Source organism: Furipterus horrens, unplaced genomic scaffold (genome assembly GCF_987537825.1).
Source record: "Furipterus horrens unplaced genomic scaffold, mFurHor1.1.pri manual_scaffold_7, whole genome shotgun sequence".
Lineage (NCBI taxonomy): Eukaryota > Metazoa > Chordata > Mammalia > Chiroptera > Furipteridae > Furipterus > Furipterus horrens.
In genome coordinates, this window is record NW_028327177.1 from 108,539,775 (window position 1) to 108,552,814 (window position 13,040).

A 13,040-nucleotide genomic window follows, 5' to 3' on the forward strand; every position below is an offset into this window, starting at 1 on the left:
ACAGAAGAAAACAGAGAAAGCTGGATTTGAGTTAGCAAAACCACAGGATATTTTCTTTAAGAAGAAAACAGAAGAATAACCGAGGCATCCTCACAGATAGCAGAGATGCTGGGAATAGCGGAAGAGAGGTGAACCTGCTTTGCAAGGGGACCATTCCCGCTGCCTCACCCTGGCCCTGGCTGACAGGTGTCCACTCACTGGACTTTGGAAGAGACTTTGAGGCGCCTCACACCCGCGGTTGGGAACTGCCTGGAGTTGATGTAGGAGACCTTCTGCAGGGCATGGTTGATGTTCCCGATGTCACCTTCCATCACCAGGACAGACTGTGAGGGGTTGAAGTGATACTGGAAGAAAGCATGGTATCATAGGAGAGAATGACCAAAAAAGTACCCAGTCCTGTGGAGAACCCCCAGCCCCCCACCTCCATGAAAAGGCCATGAAGGGCAGCACAGACATCTCCACGGCATCTGCCAGTGCAACAGCTGTGTGCACAGGTGACTTTTTTAACCCTCAAGCAATTCTTGCTAACGTTGGGTGGGCTTCAGGATCTTCCCCTCCAAGGCCCCCAGGCATTATAAACACCCACAGGATGGAATTCTGAAATCCCAGTCACAGTGCTCTTGCAGCTCAGCCGTCTGCGGGTAGCCCGTGCTCTGTGCTACTGTGGGGTCCTGAGCAGAAGCTTTCAGGCATTGGATCATCCATCCCTCAGCCAACAACCCGGAACCTTGAGATTTTGGTTCCTTTCCCCGTTCTTGTCTTTGGCCTTGAACTGCTCTTCAATTCACCTTGCACTTCACTTCCTGACCCATGCCCCATCATCTTAGCTTCCAATCTTAATGCTCATATTTTTTAGTTAATAGCTTTCCTTCTCTCTTAGAGGTGATTTTTTGTCTTGCTGCTTGGTGCTCAACTCTGGTTTCCCATGAGTTTTACTCACTTGCTGTTCATACATTTGCTAATTGCTTTAGGGTTAATATCTACTCATTTCATTCTGAGTCCCTGTTATCCAATACTTGGTGAAGGCCCAGAGGCTATGGTATTCCTCACTGAGTCACATGGGTCCTCAGACTAGATAAACTAGATACAGACTTCTACTTCTCCATGTACCCCGCTATCAGTTACTCTTCTTTGAATGGAACATGGAGAACAGCTTTTGTACTGGTCCGAGTTAGTGATTTTGACATATTTCTTTTGTCTGAGTTAACGATCTTGACATACTTCTGAGCAAGAGTTATTAAGAACTACTATTAATAAGATGTCAGGAACATATCTGTGAATTCAGATTATGTATCCAGGGCTCATGAGACAGGAAAGAGCAACATGAATATATTTTTAAGTACCTACTTGGTAATTATTTTAGAATAGATAATATATCCACAGGGTTCAAATGTACATATGTGCTAAGTGAAAATGCCCATCTTATTCCTATCTCCTATCCACCCACCTTCTCCAATCCCATCCTATAGGTAATCACCATACTAATTTCTTAGTGACAAATTGCATTATTGTTCATAATTAGTTGCTTCCCCTCCCAGTGAGAGGATTATATTGTACTTGCCTGTCTTATTGTCAACAGGCTTGATCATGTGACTTATGGTACCCTTCCCTCCTGGATATACCTTTTGCCCTGTTGCCTATGACTTGTTTGGCAACAAAATGTGGGCAGAGTATTGTTTGGTTGACACCCATGGAGAAGATTTAATAGCCAGTTCATGGTTTGCTATGTTGATTTCCCTCTGCCATGAAACCTACAAAATTTCCTAGGAGTCTGATTCATCAGCCTGGGTCTCACAGTGAGAGTTCTATGAATCAGAGCTGTAGCCTGTCTATAATGAACATTCAGTGTGAACAACAACAAAATAGTTGTTATATAAGCCACTGAAAATTGTAAGTCATTTGTTACTGCAGCATAACCTAGCCTATCCTGACCATTATACTTAAGCATTCTTATGAATACATAATTAATGGATATAGATTTCTATTATTCTCCTTTCTTATACCAAAGGTAACTTTTTTTACATGCTATAGATACTATACTATGTCTTTGTGTTTTTGTTTTTTAATTAGCTCATACCTTGGAGCTCTCTCTGTATCAGCACATACTGTTTCCTTATTCTTTTGTACAGCTATATAGTATTATTTAATATTAAATAAATTAATTTTTTAACCTGTCTCTTAATATTAACATTTGAGTTTTTCAAATCTTTTTCTAATAATACCACAGTGAATAGCTTGTACAAATAACATTTCGTAACTGTGTAAATATATCTGTGGTTATGTCCTGCCAGTGAAATTGCTAGAGCAAAGAGCATATGCATTTAAAGTTTTGACAACTGTTGCCAAATCTCCCATTGCTAGGGATTATATCAATATAAACTCTTTATTGCAGTATATGGGAATGTCTCTTTTCTCAAAACCTCAATAACAGAGTATGCTGTCAGACTTTGATAGGTGATATATACCATCTTAGTTTAACTTTAATTTGCATTTCTCCTACCATGAGAAGACTGAGTATGTTTTCATGGGTTTAAGAAAAAATCTATCCATTTGAGCTTTTCTCTGATATGGGTTGTATGTCTTTCTAAGATTTCCTTGTTGTGTGCCTGGACCCTAACAGGAGGTGGATCTTTCATGAACACTATGGTGACACTGACCCACAGAAGTCCCTTGCATTGTGGCCCCTGGCCAACTGATAGCTTAATCTCTGTCTCCTTCAGCTATCATGTGAATGTTTCATTGTTTCCTCCTCCTTGAGGCTTTCTCATCTTCCCTCATTTAGGTCTCCAGTAGCTTCCTATAGTGCTAATGAAATGGAAGTATAATTTTTACAGCACAGTGACCATGAGCTCAGTGAGGACAGGGGTACTCTGACCCTAATCCCTGGATTCCAGAACCTAGTCCTACTGCTCTGTAAGCCCCTGTTAGATAAATGAGTGAGTGGTACCCACCAGCCTACATTTTACTCAGTACCATCTCCTGTTAGTGCCCCAAAGGAGTCTTCTATTTTTGCAGCCACTTGTCTTTTCAGACAAGCCTCTGTGGGAGTCATTATCAGTGCCCATCAAACCCTGCTCTCCTTTCCTGCCACTCACTGGCAGGCCCATGTGACTGCATCTGACCAATGAGTCATGAGAGGAAGTGATGTGGGAGTTCATATCCCTGTAGGATGCTCCAGCTTTTTTCTTTTTCTGCTCTGGTGACCTATGGCATTCTAGGCAAAAACCTTACTCCACCTCCCCGACTTAGTGTGAGAGAAAAATAAAGTTTTAAGCATTAAGCCATAAAGATTTTGTAGTCATTTGCGACTGCAAACACTTAGCCCATTGGAGGAATTCAGCTCTTCCCAGGTATGTGGCTATGTGGCATCCCTGCAGGACAATGGGCTCTGTGGATGGCCATCCCCCAGTTCTGGTACAAACCACGGAGCACAACTTTGGATAATATACTTCTCCTTTCTGGACTTTATTTCCTCATTTAAAATAATGAGGATATTAATAGCTACCTGTCCGGGGCTTAAATGAGCTAATGCATATTAAGTGTCAATTTAGGGTAGCTTTTATCATAATTCTGCACTGAGTCTTTGCCTGTGCTGGCTCCTCCGCTTTCTCTGCCCATCTTTCCCCACGATCCTATTCCTTCCTGTCTCTCTGAGCCCACGAGCAACACTTCTCATGTTGGATGCACGCGCCCCCCTCCCCACATGTGCAGGTGACACTGCAGTCAGCCTCTGGTCAGCTCCTCTCTTGCCCTGGTGCCATGCACTGGTGAGTCTTTATACATAGGGTGGGGCAAAAGTAGGTTTACAGTTGTTTGTATGGAAAATAACACAATAATTAATACATAATAATACAAGAATAAACTTTTTACTTTTTTTTTGTTTGTTTTACGAATTCACAACTGTAAGCCTACTTTTGCCCCACATCCCATAGTTCTGAGTGTTCACAGATGACTAGATTCAGATTCAAGCTGATTCAAGGTCATTCTTCTAAAGACACCATTTAGGTTCCCACATGTTTTTCTGTCTCATCACTATCCCAGCTATAGTAGAGGTTTGTGGTGCTGTTGTTGCCTGTCTCTCTGTCTGCCACTCCCAGCAGACTGTGAGCACCTTGAAGGCAGGGTCCACTGACTTTTCTCAGCACTAGCACAGGGTCCAGCACATGACAAGCATGAGACAAGGTGATGTCCCCTGCAGAGGAGGCCAGTCTCTGAACTTCACATCAGGGCTTAACAGGAAAATGAAGTAATTCTTCCAGAGGAATGGATCAGCACTCACTGATGGCAATCAGGAGAAGGCACATTCCCACTGGAGCCAGCTGGGGAGGGCACGTGGTAGGGAATGTGTTAATTCCCAGTTAGTACCCTCTGGTTGCCTGAGCATCCCAAGGACTGCTGCAGGGAATAACCCTCCACCTAGTTTTTGCAGGATCAATGAAACCTTTGTTTCGTTTTGTTTTTAAATTGAAGTCTTCACCACTCTGTGGCATGATGGAGGGCTTGTCTCTGGTTGTGTGGGATGTAGGCTGATACTAGCAATACCACAGGAGCAGGAGATGACTTCCTGGGGACCCAGCAAAGGGTGACAGCCTTCACTCTGCCCTGGGAAGCTGTGCTGTAGCCATGGTGATTCCTTTCTTTAAGCCAAGAAGCTGCTAGACAGAGGGCCTTTGCAAAGTGGTCCCCAGCCACTGAGCAGGCTGGGACATGGGTAAAATTCCTGCTCAAAGCCCTGGCCTGTTCTTCGAGGTCAGGCTGTCTGTGGCAGTCTAGGCACGTCACCATTTCCTTAGACACCTGCCAGCCTCTTTGGGCTGGGCCAGAAGATTTGCCAGGTTAGAGGTTCCTCTGTGACAAGTGTCACCCAGGCCTACTTTTCAAAAGAAGCTGGGGCAGCAGCAATGCCAAATGCAAACCCAGCCCAGCTGGAGAAGAAAACTGTGATTGTTTGAGAACTGATTTATTAGGTGTGCTAGGGGACATCTATATCTACGTCTATGTTTATATCTGTGTCTGTATCTGTTTCTCATCTATATGTATATCTTTGCTATATATACTATATAGATATATATAGTATATATATGTATATATAGAGTATATATAGTATACATATCTATATCTATCTATCTATATAGATACAGTTACACATAAAATTAAATTCTTATAACATCACTGCAAAATAATGTTAAGTCCATTTTTACATGAGGGAATTGGGGTTTAAAGGACAGAAGTACTTTGCCTGAGGTTACCCAGCTAGTAAATATCTGTACTGTGAATTGAACAAAGGATTGTCTTGTTCTGAAGTTTCTGCTCATTCTTACTCTTCCGCACTGTGTGGCTGACAAACTGGCAGGGATTATGCTACGAGGGTCAGAACATGGTGTTTTTCAGCCACGTGGCCGTTCCACAGTGTCTTGTGTCTATAACCTATACAAGACAGCAACCACTCCCACCATTTAATGACACCAGACATGCTGGAGAGATATTTATAAACAGGCATGACCCAGGGGAAAACAAGTGAAAAAGAGAAGCCGAGCTGGGCCCTGGGAGCAGACAGGAAGTCCCCTTAATTACAAGAGGACCTCACTTCTTTCAAATAGCCGGAGAGGAGGGAGGGAACCCGGAACCAGTAGGGGAAACAATAGTCACTATTCAGAAACAAAATGAGGGATAAATGGAGGGTGGGCAGGCAGGAAGTTATAATAATTTTAAGAATGCTTTCTAATCCAAGTTGGGATAAATTCCTGAGCCCGTCTCCTTATTTCTGAAATGGGGTCATACTATTTAATTTGTTGTGAGGAGTAGGGATAATGAACTTAAAATAGCCCCAGTGGGTGCATTGTGAATTGTGTCTTATCATTAACTTCTCACACAGTGCTCCAGTTCCTGCTCACTGCGCCCTAAGGATGCAAAAGGATCCTTTGCATCAACTGGTTTTGAGCAGGTGGTCTCCTGGAAAGTCAGCTCAGCCTCCCCCACCCCCCACAGCTTTTTGTGCCCCTTTGTTTAGAGCCTCCTCTTTTTAGAGGCTATGACTGCTATGTAGAAATTGTGATGGTTCTCAGTTTATAAGTCTAAGTTGTGTGGCTTTTCAGTTCAGCATCTTTGGTGCTTGGAATCCAGAAACTGCGCCCCCATGTGATGATATGGTGCAGAGAAGACCCACTTAGGGGTGGGGAGCAATCCAGAATCAGGCAGAAAGCAAAGGGAGGATGGCAGGACAGATTTCTGCATCACTGGCTTGACAAAACACTATGGACACGACACAAGCAGTAGGTCAAGGATCCATCCCAGGCTCTGCACGCGGGGATAGCTATGTGAAATGTGCCATGAAGGGCTTGCCTGGACCAGCTGCTACAAAACAGGCTGCTGTTCCACTATGAGGCAGTCTTGTGAGTTTCCTTCAATGATTGGTGATCAGCTACTGAAGCGTGTGCATGCATGCTTGTGTGTGTGTGTGTGTGTGTGTGTGTGTGTGTGTGTATTTAATGCACATTCAACAATGCTCTGGAAAGCCATTCTTGTCTTACCCTGTCTGTGTCTACCATCGTGCCCCTTGGACCAAGTCTCCAGGGTGAGTACCCTAAACCCCACACATGCCCACATCATGCTCCCTTGTCTGGCGCACTTCATGGCTGCCTGGTGCAGACAAAAGAAAAAAAAAAAAAAAAAAAGAAACACCTAAATACAGTTAACGAGGACCCATGACATGGCCTCTGCCTACCTCTCTGGCCACACTTTCTATCTTTGGTCTTGCAATTTGGGTACTTGTAACATTGACCTTGGAGCTCCAGCGTGCACTGCGGGGTTCCTCAGCCCTCTGCTATCGCTCAGGCTCTTGGCTCTGCCTAGAGTGACTGCCCTGCCCTCTCCCCCTTCTCCACCTCTGCCTTTTTCCTGGTTGGATCCTACTCATCCTGAAACATTCTGCTCAGACTTTGCATCCTCCAAGGAGCCTTCCCTAACTGCCGTTCCCCCAGGTTCTGGAGCTCTGAAGTAGGACTGAATTCCCTGAAGACACAAAGCTTGGAATATTCATTTTTCTGTCCCTCATTCCAGCTGAGAGCTGAATACATGGGCGCCCAAGGAATGCTTGCTTGACTCAACCGTGACTTAGACAAAAGTCTGATGTGCTCAGATCGCTATCCGCCCTAGTCTACCACACATTGGATCTGTGCAGGCCCAGCCTGGAGCTTCAGTCAGAGGGCTCTCTGCTGGTCGGATGCTTCCCTGTCCGTGAGAAGCAGGTCAGGGCAGGTGCGCAGGGCGGGGCTCCATAGGCAGCACTGGGTGGGGATGGGAGGTGGGCTGGGAAACCTCAGCTCTGGTCACACCCTCCTTGGGCATTGACAACTACTGGGGCCTCAGGGGGCTGTCCTATGCTCCTAGAGGGAGAACCAGCTGCCTTCCAGAGAGGAGGCTAGAGGGCTGCCTGCTCTGATGGGGTCTTTCATAATTGAGTGAGGGGTACCATGATGTTTATCCTGCTCTTTGCTCAGGACACCAGAGACCGCGTGCTGGCAGGTGCTCCTGAGAACCAGCTGGGGCTAGAACCATCCCTACCTGTCAGGGAGGAGCTTGCTGAGGCACAGTTAACCACATCCTCCCCTCCTCTCAGGAGGAGTTTTTCTCAGAATGCAGCTTTGCTTCTCTTGGATTATTCAAATGTTTTTATTTTGTATGCATGATAAAAATCGTGACTCTGTTTACATTCCCTTTGCTGGCCAGAGGTTGCTCAGGGCTCAATCTGTGTTTCAACTAAAGACCCAGCGACCCCCAGGTCTGCTTTCTAATTCTACCCCACCGGGACTGACCTTCCTTTCTAATGTGTATCTTACATGGTCCAAAGTATTTATTTAAAAAAATAGCTTTGAGTGTATTCCTGCATGATGCTTCAGTTCCTTTAGGGAAATAAACAACAAAGCAACCAATCAACCCACGAACAAGAGAAATATAACAACTCCCTCCAGGTAGACATTGAACATGGGCCTGCTTTTGGGCAGTGAACTGACTGTTCATCCACAAGCACTTCATTTAGGAATTTCAGGAGACGGCTGCAGGAGTCCATCACAGGGTCACAGTCATGAAACTCCCCATGTGGCTGCACCTTTGACCATCTCTATGCAACTGCAAAGGAAAGGACCCCATTTCCCCATGTTCCCCAGCCCTGGGCAGCCTCCTTCTCATAACCCTTCTGGGGTGATGCTGGCTCCTTCCTTACCTTTATTCCTTGGCCGAGGCTTTCCAGGGAATTAATGTCCAGCCCTTCCTTGCAGGCCTGCAGGCAGGAAATCACCTTCTGACTCTCCATTTTTCCAGGGCGGATGGTGAGGCTGGCCAGGCTGCCGTGGAAGAACTGGGCAAACCGCGGTTTGGTGACTTCTCCTCCTAAAAGATACAGAAGCCCCGTTATTTGCCCTGTGGAGATGGGGTATGAAACACCACTTCAAGGCACCATCTGGCTATGGAGCCAAGGACACAGTGACTGTTTCCAGATTCTCAACAAGAAGGTGTCATTTGCAGCCAATACCTAGGCACTCTCAGCTGCACCTGATTCAGGAGTCCTGGACTTTCTGAATTTTAAGATAGTTACCTTCAGAGATGTAAACTGTTTTAGAAGACAGGAAGGCCCTACAGAGTAAAAATAAGGAGAAGGAAGCCACTAATGATTAAAAGCCTGCTGTGTGCCAGGCGGCGTGCTAGGGACTTCACCTATAAGCCTGCCAAGATGGCATCATTGTTTCTGACCGATGCCTGAGGAATCCTGAGACTCAGAAAGGTTGAAGGACTTGCCCCAGGACTCACAGCTAATTGCTGGAGCTGGTACCCTTATCCTGGCCTGTCTGACTCCAAAGCTGGCATTTGCTCCCCTAGGTTCCACTGAGAGGTTGGCAGGCCCTTGAAGAGTCCCAGAAACCCCACATCCATAGGCACTGCCTCTCTCAAAATGAGTTGACTTCATACCAGCTCAAATTCAGGTTCTCTGGCTGATAAGGACTTTCCTGATTCCATTCTACCTCTGACTTCCTTCTCATGGCTCACTCTTTTTTCTACTGTGCTCTGCTGATGGAGTGGAGCTCTGTCTGAGCTGGGGTCCACTCTGCAGCATGTGAAATTGTCCGCTGTGGCTCTGTTGCAAAGTCAACCTGGAAGTTACCTCCTTGTATTTTCTCCATGGTTTTCAAAATCAGGCCTCCCTAAGGTCCATCTGAATCTTCACCTCCACTGAGAAGCCTTCCCCACTGACTTCACTGACCTCAGAGCCCTTCTGTCTCTGGGCTGCCTGCACCAGCACACTTAACCCTGATCTTGCACTTCCATTTGTTCAGAGACGCAGAGCATATAGGAAAGACAAACGGGTCAAACTTTGGCTTTGCTGATTCCCTGAGCCTCTGCTTGCTTGGAGGGGACACTTGTGGGCATCACCCCCTGGTTGTCCTGTGCTTGCTCAGCAGGGCCAGCACCTTCCCCCCAGTGCAATGCGCTTCAGTGAGACACCTCCCTGTCAACACTTTCCCAGTGCCACAGAGGGCACATCTCCGAAGTTCTGCCTGAGCGACACCACAGTGACTGCCCTGCCCTTCCGTGAGCCACGCCATGCAAGCCATGTCTGGACCTCAGCCTTGGGGAGGAGGCAGGGGGATCTCCTGGGCACTCTCTCAGCCCTGGGGGAGTAGATGCTCCTGGTCCCTGCATTCCTATATTCTTGAGTTCTTTCTACTTCTTAGTAGCCAGTTCTTCATGATTCCAATCCTGTGTTACAGTTAATAATTCTTTCTATTTTCCTGTTCAAATGACTGTGTGGTTTCTCTCTCCTGATTGGGTCTGAACTGATACACCCTCTATGCTTGTACACAGACCTTTGCTCACACCCATTTCTCCTGGCAATGAGATACCACCTCCAAAGTGCTCAGCTTATGCAAATCCACTGGTCCTTTAAGGCCCCTTAAATTCCCTGTCTCCCGCTGCTCACAGAAACCTGTCATGATGCCCTCCCCCTGCCCTCAGCCTCCTGCCCCCCATGCCCTTCCCCTGCCCTCAGCCCCCTGAGCCTTGGAACATTGACAGTTCATTTTCATTTACCCCTCACAACCCAGCAATGTTAGTTACCGGTTTATGTGTGTTTTGTGTCTTGAGTCGCTTATAAAGGTGGTTCTCGACCTTGACTGCACATTTTAATTATCTGGGAATCTTGAGAAAGACAAACAGATGCTGGTGCTGAGTCCCACCCCCAGAGGTTGAGTCTAATCAGTGTAGGGTTTTAAAAGCTCCTCAGATGAGTCAAACATGAAGTCAAGGGTAAGAATCACCAAACTATAAGCTTCTTGAGGTTGGGCCTTCTGCAAACTCCTCACGTGACATCTTTCCTTTGTGCCCCCTATAGGCTTCCTCTTGCCACTCTTGGCACATCGCTGGACTTTATTTGCTTATGTCTGTCTCTTAGATGGCAGGGAGGGAGCACTCAGGCATTATTCATTTTATCGAAGACAACCCTGAACAGGTATTAGGGGCAGAGGGGTTGCAACAGGCACTTTGCAGAAGTGGCTCATTCATTTCTCTCAGCAACACGAGGCCCCTTGTGTTGTCCCGGCATCTTGCACTCTGCTTAGAACACAGCAGACATTTCATCATTGTATGCAGAATTGCAGTTAAACACCAGCCAAGTGGTGGGCTTTGTGGTGTCTCTCCAACATGCCTCTCACTCTTGCCCTCTTGCAACGGCAGCCCTGAGGTTGGAGGGTTGATGCAAGCTCCAGGGGTGGATTTGGTTCTGTCAGAGCTAATCAGGTTTTCCTGTCTCCATTGCTCCAGTGACTGAATTAGGCATGGACTTGGGACCCAGTGCCAAGGTGAAGCCAATCAGTACCTGGCATCCAAGAAGCCATGCTGTTGATTCAGGAATAATCACGAGTCCAAATTTAGGCCAGTGGGATGGGAAAAGAAATTGACTGGCTGCTTCTGGGAAAAGAGCTTCCATTTTCTCCTTAGAAAGCTTCTTGCTCTCTCACCCTGTAAGGACAAGGGCTGCCGCAGCCACCTTGCAAGCAGACCGGGAAAACGAAGGCGATGTGTAGAGGTGGGCAGAGCCAGGAGAGTCAGAGCAGGCTGAGCAGAACCCTGTATGGGCCTCCCCACTGCTCTGCCATGGGACGCCCTCAGCTGTGGGAGCCCATCATCCATCTTTATGGTTTGAGCCATTTTGACTCATTCTGTTACTTTCCACCCCAAACATCTTCACTTTGGAAATGAAAGGAGAAGTCCACGGGGAACTCGAAACAGATCTGACTTTGAGGAATGGCCTGAGATGGCTATGGCTTGAGGGTATGGGGAGCCAATCTGGGGCCTTCTCCTCTAGGCCTCAAAGCCCCCATGCACCTCAGAGTCATTAGCATGTTCTTGCCCAGCAAAGGGACACTTCTGTTGCCCTGCAGGAAGAAGGGTGGGAGTCTGGGTACTAATGGCAGAGCTGCCATTTTCCAGGGCATCCAAGTGGTCATCTTTCCAACCGTTATGTAATGGGTATAATCTATGTTTCTAACACCATGCGAAGTCTTCACATACATCATCTTATTTTATTGAATCTTCATCAGAATCTTGGGAGGCAGGTACTTACTCTCTAGTTATAGATGAGCAAATTCAGGCTTAGAGAGGAGGAGTAAGTGACCCAAGGCCACAAAAGGAGGAAGTAGTGAAGTGTGGGCCTTATAGTGTGAGTATATCCATTCATGCAGAGGGCTGGCTGGGGCATCCTGGTGATACTGGCCAGCCCCATCCATGAGGCTCCGAGAGAGCCCACTCTGGCATGTCACCTGGCTCCACTCAACCGCTCACTCAGCAGCTCCATCCTTAAAGACCAAACTTTGCAACTCTGTGGAGACTAAGTCACTTTTCTACACACTATTTTCTCTCAGAAAAGCATTCACACTCAATATTTTTGACTCAAAAACCCCAGATCTGTGATGTACTCAATTTATCAGTGATGTAGCTCCAGGAAATCAATTCAATTAGCATTTTGCAATAGGAGACCAGCATAAAATTTGAAATATATTTGCACTCAGGGGTTGTTGTGATGAGGGATTTTAAAATATAATGGATACATTGAAAATCTCTTTTTCCCATCTAGAGTGTCTGCATATACCACACAGCTCCTCTGTTAGCATTTAGATATAAACATGCTCATGAATTATTTTAAGAAAAAAAACCAACCCGATTTCTAATACAAAAAAATCTTCTCTAAATCTTTGCAAGCATGACGTTGAATTCCTGAGGCTAGATCTGCACACATTTTTAAAATGTTTGTTGTATGCCTAGTCTTCTGCTAGATTCAGTTAATTATAGGATGTGGACCATGCTCTCCAGGAGCTTACATTTACTTGGGAAAATAAAAGTATAAAAACTGGTAAAATATAAAAGAGTAAATTGTCAATACAATAGACGTTCTGAGGCAGAGCATGATTAATTTTCAAACAAGTGATATAGGTAATTTGGCCAGCAGATCACAGAGGGGAAAATAACAGTTATCATTTATGAGGTCCCTAAAACATGGCAAGTTCTTTAATATGCTATTTTAATTCTTTATAAAAGATTTATTGGGGTAACATTGGTTAACAGGGTCACATAGGTTTCAAGTATACATTTCTATAATACATGATCTGTACATTGCATTGTGCACCCACCACCCAAAGTCAGGTCATCTTTCATCACTATATATTTGGCCCATTTTACTAGTCTCCTCAGCCCCTTCCCTCTGGTAACCCCCTACTGTTTTCTGTATCTATTTTATTGAATACCTAAGTGGTAAGATATTACTTTTGAGACCTTAGCCTCTATTCTCTTCGTTTCTCTCCTGCTTCCACCTCTGGCTTGTGCTCATTGCCGCGGGGAGGACTGTGACCAGGAGAAGAGCAGACTGGACTTGAAGCTGAGTCTCTTCCCCAGTTTCATTTCCAGAAGCCTAAACTCTTAGGAGGGTGGGGAAGAGCTAGGTATGGATTGACATTGGAGGGAAAACAGAGGGAGAAACTCTGGATTCCCCCAGA

The 13,040-nt window shown here is 45.9% G+C and overlaps 1 protein-coding gene across 1 annotated transcript in view; it reads right to left on the minus strand.

The window, feature by feature from the left end:
* Nucleotides 1–13,040, minus strand: part of CLSTN2 (calsyntenin 2) — a 125,165-nt gene that overhangs the window by 14,005 nt on the left and 98,120 nt on the right. Inside the window, exons 9-10 of the mRNA XM_090284936.1 lie at nucleotides 8,222–8,388; nucleotides 199–344 (exon numbers count right to left, since the gene is read on the minus strand). Of these exons, the coding sequence (XP_090141062.1) occupies nucleotides 199–344; nucleotides 8,222–8,388 (313 nt within the window). The remainder of the gene's footprint in view (nucleotides 1–198; nucleotides 345–8,221; nucleotides 8,389–13,040) is intronic.